Here is a 21911-nt window from a genome sequence, read left to right on the forward strand (position 1 = left end):
GCTCAAGAGACTCTTCCACCTCAGCCTCCCAAGTATCTGGGACTACAGGCACATACCAACACATGCAGCTAATTTTTGTATTTTTTTGTAGAGAGGGGGTTTCGCTATGTTGCTCAGTATGGTCTCGAACCTCTGGGCTCAAGCAATCCATCAGCCTCAGCCTCCCAAAGTGCTGCAATTACTAGAGATTTCTAATACTCCTCAGTAACTGACCCAAGTACACTGAAAATATCACAAAGGATAGAGAAGACTTGAGCAATGTAACCAATTGACTGAACCTAACATCTGTAAAACACTCTACCTAACAATAGCAGAATACAGATTAACAGATCTTTTCAAGTACACGTAGGACAGTCACCAAGATAGACTGTATGCTAGGACACTAAAAACGTCCATCTCAGCCAGGTGCAGTGGCTCACACCCGTAATCCCAACTCTTTGGAATGCTGAGGTGAGAGGACTGCTTGAGCCCAGGAGTTTGAGGCAACAGTGAGACCCCACCTCTAAATTAATTAATTAATTATTATTATTATTTGAGATTGTGTCTCGCCCTGTCACCCAGGCTAGAGTGCTGTGGCGGGATCTTGGCTCACTAACAACCTCCGCCTCTTGGGTTCAAGTGATTCTCCTGCCTCAGCCTCCTGAGTAGCTCGGACTACAGGCAAGTGCCACCATACCTGGTTACCATTTTTTTGTATTTTTAGTAGTCAGGGTTTCACTGTGTTAGGATGGCCTCAAACTCCTGACCTCAGGTGATCCGCCCACTTTGGCCTCCTAAAGTGCTGGGATTACAGGCGTGAGCCACCACCCCCAGCCCTAAATTAATTAATACATTTTTTTCTTTAAAAAAAAATTTTTTTCAGGTGTCAAGATACCCAATAATTAATACATTTTTAAAAACTAAGATCATGGCTGGGCACGGTGGCTCAAGCCTGTAATCCCAGCACTTTGGGAGGCCAAGGCGGGTGGATCACGAGGTCAAGAGATCGAGACCATCCTGGTCAATATGGTGAAACCCCGTCTCTACTAAAAATACAAAAAATCAGCTGGGCATGGTGGCGCGTGCCTGTAATCCCAGCTACTCAGGAGGCTGAGGCAGGAGAATTGCCTGAACCCAGGAGGCGGAGGTTGCAGTGAGCCGAGATTGCACCATTGCACTCCAGCCTGAGTAACAAGCGAAACTCCGTCTCAAAAAAAAAAAAAAACAAAACTAAGATCATATAGAACATGTTTCCTAACCATAATGGAATCAAACTAGAAACAAGGGAAACCCCCCAAATATGTAAATAGTATAATTCTAAACAACCTATGGTGAAATATGAACTCATAACTCATAAGGGAAATTAGAATATACTTTTTTTGGGGGGATGGAGTCTCACTCTGTCACCAGGCTGGAGTGCAGTGGGGCAATCTGCTCTCTGCAACCTCTGCCTTCCAGGTTCAAGCAATTCTCCTGCCTCAGCCTCCCAAGAAGCTGGGAGTACAGGCATGCACCACCACATCCAACTAAGTTTTGCATTTTCAGCAGAGACGGGGTTTCACCATGTTGGCCAGGATGGTCTCAATCTCTTGACCTCGTGATGCACTCACCTCAGTCTCCCAAAGTGCTGGGATGACATGCGTGAGCCACCATGCCTGGCCTAGAATATACTTTTTTTTTTTTTGAGACGGAGTTTTCACTCTTGTTACCCAGGCTGAGTGCAATGCCGTCTCAAAAAAAAAAAAAAAAAAAAAGACAGCAGCTGGGCACAGTGGCTCATGCCTGTAATCCCAGCACTTTGGAAGGCCAAGGCAGGCGGATCACCTGAGGTCAGGAGTTTTGAGACCACCCTGGCCAACATGCTGACACCGTTTCTACTAAAAATACAAATATTAGCCAGGCATGGTGGCACACTCCCATAATCACAGCTACTCGGGAGGCTAAGGTAGGATAATCGCTTGAACCCAGGAGGCGGAGGTTGCAGTGAGCCAAGATCAAACCACTGTACTCCAGCCTGGGTGACAGAGCGAGACACCATCTCAAAAAAAAAAAAAAAAAGACAGCAAACCACAAAATACCAAATGATACAGTCAAGACTTTAAGGCAAAAAATATCTTCTGAACAATTATGGAAATGAAAGCATGTATTGGTTGGAGTTACCAAAGAAATCTGCCTTGAGCAAATAGTATTCAGACAAGCAAGGAGAAAGGCCTGCAGGGTGAGAGAACAGCTCAAACGCAATCACAAAAGCTAGACTGAGCATCTAGCACGTCCGCAGGATGAGACATGCACAGCAGATCTACAGAAAGGAGGGCCAGGGGCCAGGATGGGCTAGACAGCGGGTGAAGGCAAGTGGACAACTCCCAGCAGGCTTAGTAAATTCTCTGACTGCACTTGGAATTGCTGATGTGTGTAACAGAACCCAGCAATTCTGCTGCAGTTACCAGTGCTCTGTCCCTGTAGGGGAGGAAGTATAAATTCCTGAGGAGTACAGTGTTCCTTTAGTATAGCAGAAATTCCCGGGAAACAAGAGGAGTCAGGAAGGAAAATAGTATTTATTCAGGTCTAAGTGTACTAGACACCATGTAAGAAATTTATATATATATATCTTTTAAGTCTTCATAAAAATACAAATTATAAGGCCAGGCATGGTGGCTCCAACTTGTAATCCCAGCACTTTGGGAGGCTGAGGTGGGTGGATCACCTGAGGTCAGGAGTTCAAGACCAGCCTGGCTAACATGGTGAAACCCCATATCTAAACAAACAAACAAACAAAAGTTTCAGAATTTGCCCATGACATGGCTTTTTAAACACATTTTAAAAATCTATCTTATTTTATATTATTCATTTATTTTTTAAATATAAACAGGATCTTGTTACATTACCTAAGCTGGTCTCGAATTCCTAGGCTCAAGCAGTCTTCCCATCTCAGTCTCCAAAAGTGCTGGGATTGCAGGCATAAGCTACCGTGCACAGCTTTATCAAGCAATTTATCAAATAATATGGCTTACTAAATATACTATTTCACTTAAGTTTCAGTAAAGTCCTCTGAGCTAGGTAATATCAGTATCTCTATTTTACAGATGAGGAAATTAAGGCCCAGCATGGGCAATTTTCCCCAAGATCTCAACTAGTAATATGACAAAGGTATGATGTGAACCCAATCTGCCTCCAGAACCTGTGCTTCTAACCTCAGCTGCTTCCTTAACCTCTCAGACCTTCTTCCACTCCTCAGGCTCTCACTTTTTTTTTTTTTTTTTTTTGAGACAGAGACTCACTCTGTCACCAGGCTATAGTACAGTGGTGCAATCTCCGATCACTGCAACCTCCACCTCCTGGGTTCAAACAATTCTCCTGCCTCGGCCTCCCAAGTAGCTGGGATTACAGGTGCCCACCAACACGCCCAGCTACTTTTTTGTATTTTTAGTAGAAATGGGGTTTCATCATGTTGGCCAGGATGGTCTCCATCTGCTGACCTCGTGATCCACCTGCCTCGGCCTCCCAAAGTGCTGGGATTACAGCTGTGAGCCACTGTGCCCAGCCTGCTTGCTCTTTATTCTACCACTAATGAACCCCTCTGCAACTCTGCTCATCAATTACAGAACTTTTCTTTTCTTTTTTTTCCAAGACAGAGTCTTGCTGTGTCATCTAGGCTGGAGTGCTATGACATGATCTCAGCTCACTACAACCTCCACCTCCCAGGTTCAAACAATTCTCCTGCCTTAGCTTCCAGAATAGCTGGGATTACAGGTACCTGCCACCATGCCCAGCTAATTGTTGTATTTTTAGTAGAGATGGGGTTTCACCATATTGGCCAGGCTGGTCTTGAACTCCTGGCTTGGTGATCCACCCGCCTCGGCCTCCCAAAGTGCTGGGGTTACTACAGGAGTCAGCCACTGTGCCCGGCCAATCATCACACTTTTCTATTGTACACAAAACTCTACTGGGCTCCTCAATTAAAACGTACTCACGTCACTGCCATCAAAAATCCCTGCACTGACTTACAGCTCCCTCTAGATGGCATCTAATGTCCTTCCTTCTCTTCAACTGGCAAACAGACTGTCCTTGCTGTCTCCACTCACTCACTTCCCAGAAAGCCTCATCCACTGCCATCTGGCTTCCATCCCCACTATTTCTGTAACAGCTCTTGCTAAGGTCACCAATGACGTCCCAACTGCCAAATCCAATGGATCCTTTTCAGTCCTTATCTAACTGAAATGCTCTGAGGCAACTGACATTGCGAAGCATCCACCTGACTCTGGACACTTGTTCCTGACAGCCTTGCTTCTCAAGACCCAGCACTGTCCCAGGGGCTCTGGCACACTTAATCTTGGTATTCCCCACAGGCCAAATTCGTTCCTCTCCTCTTCTCACTCTGCATCCTCCCTAAGTGATGTCACTCATTCTTCGGCTTTCAATCTTTATTGTGACAGAATCCTAAAGCGACATCTTTAATCCAGACCTCCTCTCCATGCTTAGGCTGCCACTCAGACATCCTAGGAACCTCTAGGTTATCCCTGACTGCTCTTAACTATCTAGTTTCATTTCTCTCCCTGGAATGTCAAACTCATACTTTTAAAAAATCAAATCTAACAGATCATCAATTAAAGAGACACCATTAAGGGAGTAGGAGGAATATACATAGATGTGTATACATTTACTTATGTGCATATCTTGGAACTGAAGAAACATGATATAAATAAATGCCTGCTGGGCACCTCCATCTGAATGTTCTCGGGAACGTCACACTTTATAGATCTGAAACTCAAAGTCTGTATCTTCCCAAAGCTGCTCTTGTTGACGCAGTCTTCCAGCTGGCGGCACTAACATCCACCTGGTCACCCGCGCCAAGAGCTGCACATCATTTTCTTTTCTTCCAGCATCCCCATGACAACAAAGTTCTGCTGATTTTACCTGCTAACTTCTTATCAAGTCTGTTCCCCTCTTCCTACCTTTACTTTCACTGCTCTCATCATTTTTATTTAACTTTATTTATTTATTTAGGGGACAGACTCTCACTCTGTTGCCCAGGCTGGAGGGCAGTGGCACAATCTCAACTCACTACAACCTCTGCCTCCTGAGTTCAAGCCATTCTCCTGCCTCAGCCTTCCAACTAGCTGGGATTATAGGTGTGCAGTTCAAAGCCCAGCTAATTTTCATATTTAAAGCAGACATGGGGTTTCACAATGTTGGTGAGGCTGAGCTCAGGTGATCCAGACACCTGGGCCTCCCAAAGTGCAGGTATTACAGGCACATGCCACCGCACCTGGGTACTTTGCTCTCATCATTTTTATCTGGACTTCTGCAGCAATCCCCAGACCTGGTCTCCCATCTTATCCTTTAGTACTGTCTTCTTCACAGCTGTAAGCGTGAATCATCTAACACAGAAATCTCAGAAAGTCTACATCTGCAGTGTGGGACATTAAAAAAAAAAAAAAAATCTGACAAAGTCACTCTGTGCTTAAGACTCTCACATACTTCTTCATAAGGTGTCCAATGCTCTCCATGATATGGCTCTCCACTATTTATCCAGCCTCATCTCTGAACATTACCAATTCCACAATTTATCCAGCAATCCATAGTCCCACATACACCAAGTTAGTTACGTCTCCACACTTGGCTAGAGGAATGCCCTCTCCCGCTTGCCTCATCACATGCAATTCTTTCAGGAATCCTTTCCTCTTCCAATTCCAGACTGGCTAGAGCAATCATCAACTCTGGTGCTCTCACAGAGTCCCCAGATACAGGTTAATCATAAACCCAAAATGCTCAAAAAGCTGAAATGTTTTCAGTCCCAACATTCTGAGCACCAGCATGATGCTGAAAGGAAATACTTACTGAAGCATTTCAGATTTTGGATTAGGGATGCTGAACCTGCAAGTATAATGAAAATATTTCAAGGCTGGGCACAGTGGCTCACACCTATCTAGCACTCTGGGAGCCTGAGGCAGGAGGACTGCTTGAACTCAAAGAGTTTGAGACCAGCCTGGGCAAGAGAGTGAGACCTCAGGTCTACAAAAAATTTAAAAATTAGGCCAGGAGCAGTGGGTAATCCCAGAACTTTGGGAGGCGGATCACCAGAGGTCGGGAGTTCAAGACCAGCCTGACCATCTCTACTAAAAACACAAAATCAGCCAGGTGTGATGGCACATGCCTGTAATCCCAGCTACTCAGGAGGCTGATGCAGGAGAATCCCTTGAACCTGGGAGGCAGAGGTTGCGGTGAGCAGAGATCATGCCATTGCACTCCAGCCTGGGCAACAAGAGTGAAACTCCATCTCAAAAAAAAAAATTAGCCAGGCATGGCGGCATATGCACCCACGGTCCCAGATACTAGGGAGACTGAGGTGTGAGGATCACCTGAGCTGCAGTGAGTTACGATAACACCACTGCACTTCAGCCTAAGTGACAGAGTAAGATGCTGTCTCTAGTAATAATAATGAAAACATTTCAAAAAAAAAAAAATCTGAAATCAAAATATTTCTGGTCCCAAGAATTTTGGATAAAGGAAACTCAACCGTAAGGCAATAATTCTATAACAGAACGTACCCTTAACAGAAAACTTACTAAAAAAGAGAAAACATTCTGTACATGCAAATGCTGCACATTTAGAGATACGAAGTTCAGAATGCAAGAAAAGTGTTATAGTAAATGGAAACCAGAGTGAGGTAACTTTTTTTTTGAGACAGAGTTTTTGCTCTGCTGCCGGAGCTGGATGGCAACGGTGCGATCTTGGCTCACTGCAACCTCTACCTCCTGGGTTTAAGCAATTCAGCCTCAGCTTCCCAAGTAGCTGGGATTACACCTGCCTGCCACCAGCCTGGCTAATTTTTTTATTTTTAGTAGAGACAAAGTTTCACCATGTTGGCCAGCCTGGTCTCAAACTCTTAACCTCAGGTGATCCACCAGCCTCAGCCTCCCAAAGTGCTAGGCTTACAGGTGTGAGCCACTGTGCCCGGCCAAGGTAACTTTTTAAACCTTGCAAAAATTTATATATCCACAGTTCAAAATTCCTCAGATTTTTCTTTCTCCATTCTGAAGGTAACTGGGAGAAATGCACACTGAGATACCTAGAGAGAACTGCTTTTTCACAGGTTCTTTATGCCTGGTTAATATGATTTAGATAAATAAGCCCCTGAATAAATGCAAAAACAATGCTTTCTGGTTCAAAATAATAAATCCAACTTCTACTTTTGCCTTAATTTAGAATCATTACAACTCCACAGGAGACTGCAGAAATCCTACAAGGAATGATCAGAAAATCACTATGAAGTGACCGACACTCTGAGTCACTATTGCACAGAGCATGGAAACTGGTACTCGGAGCAAAGCTGGGAAAAATGGAGAATCAACCAGGGGCAGAGCTGAAAGGGATGTGAGGGGAGCAAAGGACAGGAGGGAAGCTGGGGGTGAAGGCCTTGTACCTTGGTGAAGGTGGTGGAGCCAGAGGCCATCAGAATTTGACGCACGCGGTTGTGGAAGCGCTGCATTGACTCATCATCCACACGCAGGAAACACTGAGCTGTCCGCTCCTTAGTGACCTGAACCACAGAGTCAAGGTTAACTTGCCTCAGGAAACCACAGAGGCAAGAGCCAACTGTGACCCCCACTGAGCCCTTTCCACTCGAGGCACAAGTGACTGACAGTGACGAGGGATGCCTGTGTGCCTCGCTCACACCTACCCCGGAAGCGCAGGCGTGCTGGCGCCCGTCCCAGCCCCTCCCAGGCAGTACCTCATTCTGCAGGTTCCAGACCCCGTCTTTGTGGGTGAACTCCTCGTAGCTGGTGCGGCACTTGGGTAGGATGCGGCACTCGAAGCCACACATGTTGAACAGCAGGTTGGGGTTGTCCTTACTGTACACAGACACGAAGCTGTTCTCCCACTGAACCGTGGTCACTGAACGTGGCAGGCGGTTCTTGATGTCCCAGAATACTGCTCGACCTCTGCCCACAGAGAACATATGGTCGTATCAGTCTCTTGGAAGGAAATTTTCTTCCATAGCCAACTGATGATATCCCAACACAGCTACACTTCTCCGCCCAGGACACAGCCTCACGGCTGTCCTCTCTAGGTCCCTCAGCCTCCATGTCCTTCCAGCCCGCACAGCCCAACCTAGACTTACAAGTTAACATCATGTTTCATGAGGCGCATGCGGGCATCTCGGGGCCAGCATTTCTTGTTATTATAGCCAACGATGTTTTCATTGTTGGGGTCAGGGTGCTCTGTCAGGTAACGCTGAATCAGGTCCCGAGCCTCATCTGCTGTGAACCTACACCAGACCAGGGACACATGGACATTGCTGAGGCCCAGATATGCTGAGATTTGGGACCCCCCAATTCCTCCAGCTCCACAGACAGAGACCCTACCCCATCCTACCCCCACCCTCCCTGGCCTTCATTCCATTTTGAAGTCCCAGCAGCAGCTACATCAGCTAAGGTACCATAGCTGATTTCAGAGGCAAGGCATATGCCTCAGTACCCTACGAGGCCAGGAATCCAGGCAGGCCCACACCTGAAAAAAATATGGATACGATCGATGTATCTGCAGAAGAGACGGATGGGGTGGGCAGCCTCGGTGGCGATGTCCTGGAAACTGAGGAAGTCATTTGGCATCTGAGGGGGCCCAGCCATCTCACTGGCCCGGTGCAATCCCAATACAAGCAAATCCATCACCAGGCCGTAATACTGCACGATGAACGAGGCAAACTGCAGGCCTCTGATGATCCCATATGAATTCGTATGGTTCATGTCCTAGAAGGAAAAAGCCACGATTCTCAACAACCTGGGCCACATCCCAGCATTCTCTAGGGTCCACCTCTTCTGTTCTCCCTCAGCAAATTCTGCGTCAGTGGACCCGACAAGTCCCCAGACACACCTTGTAGTTGATGACGACGTTGTTCTTGGCTGTCATGTAGTCAGCTATGTTGTGGTCCACGATGAGGCGCAGCAGCCTGTTAAGCAGGGTCAAGTCGATCTTTTCATACATCTTCTCAAAGCGTGATTCCAGCATGACATTGCACTCGCCTTCACTTGTCTCCCACACGTCCTGGAGGTTATTGATGCCTGAGGAGTAGCAATGCAGGTCTCCAGCACTTAGAAATCCTCTCAGGACTAGCCCCACAGTAACTATCACGACATTCCACGTATTCATCCGGATCGCTATGACTCAGTTTAACACGAACAATACCTTCCTTCTATGACCATGTATCAAGAGAGGAAACCAATCACACTGCCCAGATGAGAATTTTGACATCAAACTAAATTCACCCCCCCGCTCCTCACAGGGCAATCTCGGAAAAGTTCTACCTTGGCACCACTTGTAAACCAGCAGTGGCGGTGGCTCTGTGTCCGCAGGCTTAATCCAGGGTGGAAAGAGGCGGCGCTTGTCAGCTTCGTACCACAGGTATTGGTCCAGGTAGGCATCAGTTATCTTCTCCAGTGGCTCTACGTCGTACACTGGAACCAGGTGGCTATAGAGATCCATGAACTCGATGCCCACCTGTGGGACAAGGAGGCTGCTTCACACCAATCCACCCATCACCTGAGGCAACCTGCTACCTTTGATTCTACCAAGGATGAATGGCAGAACCAAAAAGAAAACTTGGACGGCATCTCACTCACTTCTTTGAAGGCTCTCTGTGTGAGGAGGTGACGCTTGATGCGGGACAGCGCCTCATGGGGGTTATCATAGGCTTGCTCAATCAGACCTAGCTCCTCCCTCTGAGACTGGTTTAACCGAGACTTCACACTGATAAAGCAATGGGAAAGGTGATGGGAAAACCAAGAGGAAGTCAACCCAGAAAAGAGTGGGGTTACACGTTTTTTCTTCGGACTCTGATGAGCCCACTCCCTGCTGTCCCTTCCCAGCAGGAACCTAACTATCCTGCTACTCACCTATAAGCTTCCTTGAGCCGCTCCAATGCCAAGATGAGCAACTTGGTGTCATGCTTATAGGAGAGTGGGGGGAATGGGATAGGGGAGAACCTACGACTTTCCAGCCAATGCACAGTGGTGGTGTACACTGCCACTGCCTCCTCCGCCGTGATGTAAGGCCCGTCCTGCAAGGGGGACACGAAGTCAGCCTCCGCTACAGCCCGATCCCCCGGACAAGGTCTAGTCGCAACGCTGCGGTCCTCGCTCCCGCGCACTCCCCACCACTCACACCATCCCAGCCTCCTCTGCCCCACCTTCAGGTAGTTGTGCTGCCGCTCCTGTTCTGCCTTCAGGTAGAGCCGGGTGAGGCGGCCCAGGTTCTTTTTACAAACGGTCTTGTCAACAGTGGCCCCTCGGCGAATCCGCTCGCGGTTGTAGTGGGCAGTGTTGGTCCACCAGTCAGCCTTGGCCTTCACGTACCGAAGGATCATATTCTCTATGGGCGTCGGCAGCCCAGGGACCTGAAAGTCCAAAAAACACCATCAAGCCAGGTACTGTGGCACACATCTGCGACCTGGCTCCTCAGGAGGCTAAAGAGGATCACAAGCTCAGGAGTCTGAGGCCAGCCTAGGCACCACAGCAAGTCCCCTCTCTACAAGGGAAAAGAAAAGAGACAGGAGCCAACTAGCCCCCTAATGAGTCCTGAAGTGGTGATCCTAACCTAAAGACAGATGAGGCTGGGTGCGGTGGCTCACGTCTGTAATCCTAACACTTGAGGAGGCCGAGGCAGGCAGATCATGAGGTCAAGAGTTTGAGACCAGCCTGGCCAACATGGTGAAACCCTGTCTCTACTACCACTGCACTCCAGCCTAGGCGACAGAGCAAGACTCCATCTCAAGGAGAAAAAAACAAAACAAAAAACAGACGTTTACACTGCCAAGAAAATAGAGACATACTCACCTTCCAAGGAATGTTGGCTTTCCAGCAGCGCCAGGCTTCGCTGAGGTGCTGCAGGATCGTCCGGGCCTTGTTCTGTTTGATCCCCTCAGGCATCATGTCCAGAATATCATGCATCACAGCTGCCCGAAGCTCCAGGTCAAAATGAGACTCCACTCGCTGCTTCGTTACTGTCTTTGCCACCCCCTTTGAGTGTCGACCTAGAAGTAGAGTGTCCTATGCTGATTACAAGCAAGATTCCTTGCTTTTAGTAAGGGTCTCTACCTTCATGCCCCTCACTCATTATGGTTACAATCAAATTAGGTACTGTATTAACAAAGCATCCATGTGCCTAGCATACCCAAAAAGACAAGCTGCCTTGAACATACATAAGTATGCTTCTGAGGAATGTCCACTCTCATGCAAATGCATGACTGCCTCTCTAGGCCCCAGAAGGAAGCCCAAAAAATAAGAATACTAAGTCATTTGAGAATTGGATCTAAAGACAATCCAGTAAGAAGGAGTGCTCATACAAGAGCAGGGAACAGACTCAAATGAGGGCAGGGGACAGAGCAGAGACACACAAGCTACCTTTGAAACAGTAACAGGAGAAGGTGGACAGAGAGAAAACCACTCACCTTCAAACTGCCGGGCCAGGAGGTTGCCCAGCCATCGCTCCAGTAAAGGCGTAATGCCACGCATGAAAAACAGCCAGACTCGCCAACCGGCAGCCCAGAAGCCACAGCCAGGACCCTTCCCTACAGGGCCCTATGAGCCAAACAGAAGTTCAGAACACAAATCAGCGACACATTTAAAGAACAGACACCTGGGCAGAGGTGGGGCATCTACGTATATATACAAACAGAGGAACACGTGTACGGCAGTACAGGGGAAAAAAGAAAGACTCTGGGACCTCAACATATAAAACAAGAAGGTAAATGAGAAACCTTAAGGCAAAAACCAGGAACTAAGATCTCCAATATGAATTTAAAGGAGCAGTAAGGACACACTCATAGCTGCTCTCCAAATATGTCCCCAGAAAGAGCTGGTCTAAATGTATAAATGAAAAAAATATCTGAGAAAGTCAGCCAGTAAGGCCAGGCAAAGTGGCTCACGTCTGTAATCTCAGCACTTTGGGAGGCCAAGGCAGGTGGATGATGAGGTCAGGAGTTTGAGACTAGTCTGGCCAACGTAGTTAAACCAAGTCTTTACTGAAAATACAAAAATTATCCAGGCATGGTGGTGCACGCCTGCAATCCCAGCTACTTGGGAGACTGAGGCAGGAGAATCACTTGAACTCAGGAGGTGGAGGTTGCAGTGAGCCAAGATCAGTGACACTGCACTCCAGCCTGGGCAACAGAGCAAGACTCAGTCTCAAAAAAAAAAAAAAAATGAGCCAGGTGTGGTGATGGGCACCTATAATCCTAGCTACTTGGGAGGCTGAGGTTGAAATGAGCTGAGATCGTTAACACATCATTGCTCTCCAACCTGGGCAACAGAGTAAAACTCTGTCTCAAAAAATACAAAGTCAAAGTCAGTAAGTGAGATCAGGGCCTCACCGTGTTAAAGCGATAGTAGATCAGATGCTTCAGGTCCTTGCACATGCGAATCTGTCGCATCAGCTTGTATTTGTATCGATACATGCCCGTCAACTGCCCCACATGGGCGAATATATACTGCAATCCATCTGCCAGCTGCAACACAATTGCCCCATGAGACTTGGAGCTTAAAGCAGCCCCACAGTCGGCACAGGCTTCATCCAGCCTCCTCACCTGGGCGGGGGTTGGGAATACCTAGCCTCACCTGGAAGGCATCCACATTGCCCAGCCGGTACTGCACGTGACTATCCACAACTAGCTTAGTCAACCGCAGAACCTCCCGACACAGATGGAAAGCATTCCCAAAACGAGATTTCTTTCTTTCCTGGAGAAGATGCAAAACACAGAGAGAACATGAATGAGCAATGGTCCCACCTGGATGTATGCTTCCACAGGGAGCCAGAGCAGACAGCTGTCCGCCCTCAGGCCCAGGAGACCCCGAAGCTCCAATGCAGGCACCTTGGTGGTGAGCGTTTTCACAGGCTTCAGATTAAAGTTGTAGTCCAGGTGCAGGTAGTTGAGGTTTTTACGGTGAATGAGAAGGTTGAGCATGTTGTAGCCCTGGCGGCAAACCTGTAGCCCAACCTCCACCCAGTCCAGCTTTGTGGACTGAAAGAATTTGGTGGCTTTGAAGGAGCGGAACAGATACCTGAGGTAGGAACACGGAGAGTGAGAGTTAGACACTGATGATCTCTTGAACAGAAGGCTAAGCAGGGCCTCTGGCTGGGCACCTTACCTCTTCTTTTGGGCCTTAGGGGGGCGGTGCTTCAGGGCATTCAGCACGTAGTACTTCAGCAGCTTCTGGTAGGAGACCCTCACTTTCACAGGCTGCCCAGCCGGACAATGCTCCCGATACCTGGAAAAATCAGCCCACCAGAGTTTGCCCATCTCTTCGTCCAGCCACTCTGCTAAAGGCTACAAGCCAGCCGGGCGCGGTGGCTCAAGCCTGTAATCCCAGCACTTTGGGAGGCTGAGGCGGGTGGATCACGAGGTCGAGAGATTGAGACCATCCTGGTCAACATGGTGAAACCCCATCTCTACTAAAGATACAAAAAATTAGCTGGGCATGGTGGCACGTGCCTGTAATCCCAGCTACTCAGGAGGCTGAGGCAGGAGAATTGCCTGAGCCCAGGAGGCGGAGGTTGCGGTGAGCCAAGATCGCGCCATTGCACTCCAGCCTGGGTAACAAGAGCGAAACTCCGTCTCAAAAAAAAAAAAAAGGCTACAAGCCTTGGGTGGTCTACCAGTTTTATGGGAAAAAAAAAAAAAAAAAAATTTAAAAGGCAACATGCCCACCTAGTTGGAGTCTTTCCTCCTGTACATCCACTACCATTCCCCATGCCCCAGGTAGGAGCCTTACCAGTTCTTGACAAGGGGTATGTCCAGGGCCCGGCGGGTGCGACCAGAGCGTAGGTTGAAGGGCCGTGGGGCCCAGAGCAGGGCAATGCCGTTGGCCGTGTTGTCGGTATAGAGGGGTGTGTCCTTCAGGAAGGGCTCCACAAACTCTGGGAGCTCAAACTCCTCATCATCATCCGGCAACGGTTCCTGGCTCTGCAAAAGGAAAGGAATCCCCCTAAGGGTTTAGCTCCTGCTGCACAAGGCACAGACTTGAGATGAAATTCTCTGGGGCCAAGCGCGAAGCCCACATCTGCCATGGAAACTGGGCTGCCTGACAAAAGCAGCCCTGAAGTGCCCGTGCCAAGGGAACCGAGGGAGCACAGGGCACCAGGAAGCAAGCCTCACTTCTCACACCTCCTCTGGCTCACCACCAGAAAGCCTCCTAAAGGAGCCCACACCACCGGAGGTCAACACTGCATCATCTCCCACCTAAGCTCCCAACACCGGGCTTGGACACTGTGGAACACAGACGGACATTGAAAACATCATGGGAAGCTTAAGAAGCCCGGGGCCAGTGACTACACAGTGTACGGTTCCATTCCATTCCATTCCATTATATAAAACGTGCAGAACAGGCAAATCTATAGATAGGAAGTAGATCAGTGGTTGCATGAGAAAGTTGGGGAGAAATGGAGAGAAACCGCTAAGTTTCTTTTTGGGGTAATAAAAATATTCTCAAGTCGGGCGCGGTGGCTCAAGCCTGTAATCCCAGCACTTTGGGAGGCTGAGGCGGGTGGATCACGAGGTCAGGAGATCGAGACCATCCTGGTCAACACGGTGAAACCCCGTCTCTACTAAAAATACAAAAAAATTAGCTGGGCATGGTGGTGCATGCCTGTAATCCCAGCTACTCAGGAGGCTGAGGCAGGAGAATTGCCTGAACCCAGGAGGCGGAGGTTGCGGTGAGCCGAGATCGCGCCATTGCACTCCAGCCTGGATAACAAGAGCGAAACTCTGTCTCAATAAAAAAAAAAAAATATATATATATATATTCTCAAATTGCATGTGGTGACAGCTGAGACAACTATGAGAACCACCTAAAAACCATCAAATTACACACTTGAAATGGGTAACCTGTATGGTACATCTTACTATAGACTAAAACAAACACACAGACAAGAGACCCACCGGATCAGATTATCTACAGCACCCAAGAGGAGAACCATCAAGTCCAGAAGGATAATCACAGAAATCAGGATTATACCAACAACTTGTTTTAAGACAAATGCTGAATTCTCAAATTAGCTTACAGCTAAAGGGGAACACTTAGCAAGATGGAAAACATGTCTCCCTCTGCCTATTTATCTAGTAACACTGGCCAGGTGTGGTGGCTCACATCTGTAATCCAAGCACTTTGGAGGCCAGGACGGGCGGATGACCTGAGGTTGAGAGTTCAAGACCAGCCTGACCAACATGGCAAAACCCCATCTTTATTTAAAAAAATAAAATAGGCCGGGCGCGGTGGCTCACGCCTGTAATCCCAGCACTTTGGGAGGCCGAGGCGGGTGGATCACGAGGTCGAGAGATCGAGACCATCCTGGTCAACACGGTGAAACCCCATCTCTACTAAAAATACAAAAAACTAGCTGGGCGTGGTGGCGCGTGCCTGTAATCCCAGCTACTTAGGAGGCTGAGGCAGGAGAATTGCCTGAGCCCAGGAGGCGGAGGTTGCGGTGAGCCGAGATCACGCCATTGCACTCCAGCCTGGGTAACAAGAGCGAAACTCCGTCTCAAAAAAAAAAATATATAAAAATAAAATAAAATAAAATAGCCGGGCGCGGTGGCTCAAGCCTGTAATCCCAGCACTTTGGGAGGCCGAGGCGGGTGGATCACGAGGTCGAGAGTTCGAGACCATCCTGGTCGACATGGTGAAACCCCGTCTCTACTAAAAATACAAAAAATTAGCTGGGCATGGTGGCTCGTGCCTGTAATCCCAGCTACTCAGGAGGCTGAGGCAGAATTGCCTGAACCCAGGAGGCGGAGGTTGCGGTGAGCCGAGATTGCGCCATTGCACTCCAGCCTGGGTAACAACAGTGAAACTCCGTCTCAAAAAAAAAATAAATAAATAAAATAAAATAAAATAAAATAAAGGCCAGGCGTGGTGGCTCAAGCTTGTAATCCCAGCACTTTGGGAGGCCGAGACGGGTGAATCACGAGGTCAAGAGATCGAGACCATCCTGGTCAACATGGTGAAACCCCGTCTCTACTAAAAAAAATACAAAACATTAGCTGGGCGTGGTGGCGCGTGCCTGTAATCCCAGCTACTCAGGAGGCTGAGGCAGGAGAATTGCCTGAACCCAGGAGGCAGAGGTTGTGGTGAGCCGAGATCGCGCCTTTGCACTCCAGCCTGGGAAACGAGAACGAAACTCTATCTCAAAAATAAATAAATAAAATAAAATAAAATAAAAAATAAATTATCTAGTAACACTTCAGCCAACCTCAGACCACTGCTCCTAGAAAAGCTGAGGGCAAGTGTCCCCTCCCTTCCTCACACCTTGACGGAGTGCCTATGGGAGATGGGGTTGATCAGAGGGTCGAAGTAGAAAGCTGGCAAATCCGGGTCCTCAGTTTTGATAAACACGACATTGGGAGTATGGTACCTAAAATGAAAGGAAGAGTCAGCCAAAGTCTCCCTGCCCTGGCCCAACCTAAACACCAGCCTTCTCCTTCCCAGCTGTGATGCTCCAGGTCTCTTACCAGGTGAGGTGGACATGGTGTGGGAGATTGTTGTACAAATAAGGAAAAGCAATCTTGTATTCAGTGCGGATAGGCTGCCGGATGATAATTTTGTTAATATCATTGAACTCATTCCAGTCTTCATCCCTAGGGTACAAAATCGAGAATAAGCAGACTCTTTTTGTTTGCTTGTTTGTTGAGACAGGGTCTCACTCGTCATCCATGCTGGAGTGCAACGGCATCATCGTGGCTCACTGCAGCTGTGACCTCCTGGGCTCAAACAATCCTCCCAGGTCAGCCTCCCAAGTAACTGAGACTACAGGAAGCTGCAAGCACCACCACACCCAGCTAACGTTTGGTAGAGATAGAGCTAATGTTTTGCCATGTTGCCCAGGCTGATCTCAAACTTCTGGGCTCAAGCAGTCCTCCTGCCTCAGCCTCCCAAAGTGCTGGATTACAGCATGAGCCACTGCGCCTGGTGCAAACAGACCGATTTGGAAGTTATAGCAGAACTTTAAGGATGAAGATTACATTTCACTCAACTCAAAATGCCTAAAATCCCTAATCTCTCCAACTTACTGTAGGTTGATGTCTCGAACAAGAGGTTCAAATTTGGGGCCTCCAGGAATGGCCATATTGAGTGCCTTGGACGTGAAGAAGGCCTTCAGATCAAACAGGTAGAAATAGTTGTCATCCACCAAGTCTGTCAGGAGCTGATTAGCCAGGCGGTAGAGAGTTGACATCATAGGCAGTGTGAACTGCCAGCGCTGGTAAGTGGAGCCATTTACATACCTAGAGTAAAAAAAGAAAGGCCCACATCAAGCAAGCAGCTAGACAAACCACACCGCCTACTCATCTCCCAGGACTCCTTCTGGGTTTCCACAGCTCCTCTCAGGAGCAGCATCTCCACCTGTGACTCACTTCCTGCTGTCCCTTAATGGCTGGTGGTCGTAGAACCAGTCCAACACGGGGGCATCCTCCTCGGGGTCCAGCTCCAGCTGAATGGCCTCCAGGGGCTCAACATCTAGGATGTTGTCAGCATAGTCCAAGGGTGGCTCCTCATCATCAAAAGGGGGAAAACGCATCCTCTTGAAATGCCTTCTATCTCTCTTTTCTCGACGCATCATAATCCACATTGATCTGGAAGGCACGAACGTCAACAACCATTCACCCACTGCCTCCCAGCCACTGCCACCACTGCACACCCTAGTTCAGCCTTCTCACCCCCACTGGGAGATGTAGACAGGTTCGATGACCCAGGGAATCTCATTGACGAAAGAAATGGCTCCAGTGATGTGGTACAGCACGGGCACATCCCGGATCTGCTCCCAAGGCATAGGCATGTTCTCCAGCAGCTTGAGGACCGCATGGGGCATGTACTTCAGGGCACTGCCATATCAGAAAAAGACAAGGCTATCAGAAATGACACGGTATTCTGCTGCCTGTCCCCTGCAGAGGAGCCACGAGTTCATGTTTCCACAGTAAATGCTACCTTACAATCCAAATGCGCAAGCTTAGCATACAGGCCCTTGATAACCAGAAACCCTGCCTCTTCCTCTCCAACTTCACCTGGTTAACACTCTTCAACTTCACAGTCCCACAATACTGGTCTCAGCTCCCCTAAATCAATGGCTGTCCCTCCGAAAACAGCTTTGAGGCTGTCTCACATTCTATTCTCTACACATTTTCTCACAAGAATAATAAAACATTCACCATGCTTCACTGTAACTAGTTGTCACCTGTCAGTCATGCCACTAGACCGCACACTGTACAAAGGCAGAGACTGGTACTGTCTGCTCACCACTAGATCCCCAGCACCCAGCACAGTTCTCAAAAAAAGTTGTTTTTTGGTTTGGTTTTTTTTTTTGAGACTGAGTTTCGCTCTTGTTACCCAGGTTGGAGTGCAATGGCGCAATCTCGGCTCACTGCAACCTATGTCTCCTGGGTTCAAGCAATTCTCCTGCCTCAGCCTCCCGAGTAGCTGGGACTACAGGTATGTGCCACCATGCCCAGCTAATTTTTGTATTTTTAGTACGGACGGGGTTTCACCGTGTTGACCAGGATGGTCTCGATCTCTTGACCTCGTGATCCATCCATCTCGGCCTCCCAAAGTGCTGGGATTATAGGTGTGAGCCACCACGCCCAGCCATTTTTTTTTTTCTTAATAAACAAAACTTCCAGTTAATTACATGGCAAACATTTTTGTGTCCAAAAAGAACAAGGATCTGTTAAGACATCTGTACCTGTATTCATCCAGTTTAGAGCCTCAGAAAAACAAGAGTAGGGATACCTCTGAAGTTAAATACCCCAAACACAGAACTCAGGTCCCTGAGTAGTGGCTGGCTGCCACTGTACACAGCATCCCACTCTGGGCTTCAGCCAGTTCAATGACAGGAGTGTCTTACAATAGCAACAACAGGACAAATTAAAGCACCAGGCCCAAATCAGGAAGAGAAGGGAGACAGACTGCATAAGTGGAAGATGCAGAAATTACCAGAGAATCCTACTGGAGAATCCTCCTTTCTCATATCCACCAAGATGAGCTGCCAAAGCGGAGTCCTACTCCAAGGTGGCAGCGCATCAATCCAATGATGCCAACTGGGACAGGGAGAAGGCAAAAGGGCCAAACTCCAAGTGAAATTGTTTCAGGGTGTTCCTTACCCCAAGTAAACCCTTTTGTCATGGCGGAACTTCCTGTTGGTCATGTCTCCATGGTCTCGAATGATCTTCCTGACATGTTCTGGGGGCATGTCTTCCTTCTGGGCATCCACAAACCCGAACTTCCGCTTTTCTGCATAGCGCTTGGCCTGCAATTGCTGCCATTTTCGAGCTACAAAGGCACCTCAGTTTAAAGGACTGCACACCCTCAGCCTAATCATCTTCACCCCTTGCCCTAGGGTAAGCTCCTGCCAGTGTATGTGAGGGAGGAGCAGGCATCCAGCAGGAAGCAGCACTCCTTGCCAATTCCCTTACCATTTTACTCTATTTCTCCCTTCATCACATTTATCACTAGCTGACATTATTTATTTATTTATCTTGAGACGTTGTTTCGCTCTGTTGCCCAGGCTGGAGTACAGTGGCAGGAAGTCACTCACTGCAACCTCCCCCTGCCGGGTTCAAGCAATTGTTGTGCCTCAGCCTCCGGAGTAGCTGGCATTACAGACACGCGCCACCACAGCTGGCTGATTTTTGTATTTTTGGTAGAGACGGGGTTTCGCCATGTTGGCCAGGCTGGTCTCGAACTCCTGACCTCAGGTGATCCAACCGCCTCGAGTTCCCAAAGTGCTGGGATTACAAGCTTGAGCTACCGCGCCCGGCCTAACATTTTTATAACAGATCTTAAAGGTTTTTTCATTGTCTCTCTCTCCCGCCATAATTTGAACCCCGTAAGGACAGGAATTTTGTCTCCATCACTAGCTACTGTATCCCCGCTGGATCGGCGCCTGCAAATAACACGCGCTTAAAACGGCTTGATTAGATAAAAAATTCAACAGGGTATCTAGGGAGCTGACACCCAATGAGCTGCCCAAACGCGGGGGGTGGGGGGGTGGTCCCACCCGCCTGCGCGCGCACCCGCCCCGCCTCCGGCCCGCGCTCCGCTCCAGTCTCGCCTTACCTTTCTCCTGCAGCTTCTCTTCCGACATGTAGTCCGGCAGCGGGGCGAGAGGGCCTGGCACCGGGTTACCCGGCCCTCGGTAAGGAAATACTCCGGCCATCCCGGAGAATCTGCGGAGCGGCGGGAGACAAAAATCTACGAGCCACAGGCCCGGGCCCACAAGAAGCGCCGCAGAAACGCGCCCCGGGTCCCCGGCCTACACTCCCGCTATGCTACGAGTGCATCCACCCCAGCCCGGCCTAACCCCTCCGGTCACCCCGCCCGACCCGACCGCGCCTCCCGCAGCCCAGCCTTAACGCTTGCCACGCACCCCACAGCCCCTCACACAGGAGAAAGCCTTCCCAGCAGCGCAATGGCGGCCAGCCTGCGTCCGCTCCGCGTTCCCAGCGCTGGGAAGTGCGCAACCCCAGTTCAGCAGTTGATCCAATCGGTGCCGAGGTGCTCAGATGGATTAGTGAGATGACCAATTAGAGTTACACACTGCGCCGAGGGGGCAGGTCCATAGGCGGAAAGGCTTTGAACGCAAGGGGATGTGGTCGGAGTGAAGCCCCGCCTCCTCCGTTTGCCATGGCTGTGTCTGGCGCCCGACAGCCCTCAGTGTGTGATAGGCTCCTGCTGTCGCGTTGCGGGAGACCGAGTCTTACAGGGTTTTAATAAATTCGCCAAGACTGCACATTGCACGATGGCTGTTTTCGTAAACGTGGACATGAAATGCAGTGCTAGCTCCTGGACAGTCATTTGTTCATGCGTTCATTCATTCAACCATTCTTTATTGAGTGCCCCCTGTGTACCAAGGGCTGGACACAGCAGGGAAAAAGACCACCAGTGGCGTTCACAGGGGAGCAGAAAGTAGACAGGAACCAAGACTTCGGCCGCGCGCGGTGGCTCACGCTTGTCCTCCTAACACTTTGGAAGGCTGAGGCGGGTGGATTATTTGAGATCGGGAGTTCGAGGCCGGGCGCGGTGGCTCACGCCTGTAATCCCAGCACTTTGGGAGGACGAGGCGGGCGGATCACGAGGTCAAGAGTTCAAGACCAGCCTGACCAACATGGTGAAATCCCGTCTCTATTTCCAAAAAAAAATTAAAAAATATAAATATAAATATAAAAATTAACCAAGGGTGGTGGCGCATGCCTGTAATCTCAGCTGCTCTGGAGGCTGAGGCACAAGGATTCCTTGAACCTGGGAAGCAGTGGTTGCAATGAGCCGAGATCATGCCACTGCACTCCAGCCTGGGCAACAGAGTGAGACTGTGTCTTGAGAAAAAAAAAATCAAGACTTTTATAATGTATAATAGTATGATAGGAGTTTGCAGGCAGGGCATTTAACCCTGCCTGTGATGTCAGGGAGGCGTTAGTAAACCTGGAAACATAAAAGACGCTGTGGGGCCAGGCGCGGTGGCTCACGCCGGTAATACCAATACTTTGGGAGGATGAAGCAGGTGGATCACGAGGTCACGAATTCACGACCAGCCTGGCTAATATAGTGAAACCCGCCTCTACTAAAAAAAAAAATACAAAAGTTAGCTGGGTGTGGCAGTGCGGGTCCCAGCTACTTGGGAGGCTTAGGGAGGAGAATCGCTTGAATCCGGGAGACAGAGATTGCAGTGAGCTGAGATGGGGCCACTGCACTCTAGCTTGGGCGACAGAAGGGGACTCTGCCTCAAAAAAAAAAAAAAAAAAAAAAAAGAGGCTGTGGGAAACTCCATTGGCAGTTGTCTGACCCCGTTCCCTCTCCATTCCTTTCTCTCTGGCAATGGTTACACTACAGAGTGAATAATGGACACCCTATAAAATACTTCTTTTGTTTGTTCATTTATTTTTGTTTTTTTGTTTT

General features: G+C 48.9%; 1 protein-coding gene across 1 annotated transcript in view; it reads right to left on the minus strand.

Moving 5' to 3' along the window:
- The window catches only part of PRPF8 (pre-mRNA processing factor 8), a 34096-nt gene extending 13607 nt beyond the window's left edge, over nucleotides 1–20489 (minus strand). The window contains exons 1-24 of the mRNA XM_010339966.3: nucleotides 20386–20489; nucleotides 20076–20185; nucleotides 19121–19289; nucleotides 17684–17848; nucleotides 17381–17599; nucleotides 17039–17251; nucleotides 16481–16606; nucleotides 16278–16383; nucleotides 13746–13936; nucleotides 13122–13241; nucleotides 12845–13034; nucleotides 12591–12710; nucleotides 12347–12481; nucleotides 11426–11555; nucleotides 10812–11008; nucleotides 10166–10372; nucleotides 9873–10036; nucleotides 9600–9726; nucleotides 9285–9477; nucleotides 8854–9041; nucleotides 8491–8729; nucleotides 8102–8248; nucleotides 7712–7922; nucleotides 7403–7519 (exon numbers count right to left, since the gene is read on the minus strand). Of these exons, the coding sequence (XP_010338268.1) occupies nucleotides 7403–7519; nucleotides 7712–7922; nucleotides 8102–8248; nucleotides 8491–8729; nucleotides 8854–9041; nucleotides 9285–9477; nucleotides 9600–9726; nucleotides 9873–10036; nucleotides 10166–10372; nucleotides 10812–11008; nucleotides 11426–11555; nucleotides 12347–12481; nucleotides 12591–12710; nucleotides 12845–13034; nucleotides 13122–13241; nucleotides 13746–13936; nucleotides 16278–16383; nucleotides 16481–16606; nucleotides 17039–17251; nucleotides 17381–17599; nucleotides 17684–17848; nucleotides 19121–19289; nucleotides 20076–20175 (3774 nt within the window). The 5' untranslated portion in view covers nucleotides 20176–20185; nucleotides 20386–20489. The remainder of the gene's footprint in view (nucleotides 1–7402; nucleotides 7520–7711; nucleotides 7923–8101; nucleotides 8249–8490; nucleotides 8730–8853; nucleotides 9042–9284; nucleotides 9478–9599; nucleotides 9727–9872; nucleotides 10037–10165; nucleotides 10373–10811; nucleotides 11009–11425; nucleotides 11556–12346; nucleotides 12482–12590; nucleotides 12711–12844; nucleotides 13035–13121; nucleotides 13242–13745; nucleotides 13937–16277; nucleotides 16384–16480; nucleotides 16607–17038; nucleotides 17252–17380; nucleotides 17600–17683; nucleotides 17849–19120; nucleotides 19290–20075; nucleotides 20186–20385) is intronic.
- Nucleotides 20490–21911: the final 1422 nt, after the last annotated feature.

Source organism: Saimiri boliviensis, chromosome 17 (genome assembly GCF_048565385.1).
Source record: "Saimiri boliviensis isolate mSaiBol1 chromosome 17, mSaiBol1.pri, whole genome shotgun sequence".
NCBI classification, from domain to species: domain Eukaryota; kingdom Metazoa; phylum Chordata; class Mammalia; order Primates; family Cebidae; genus Saimiri; species Saimiri boliviensis.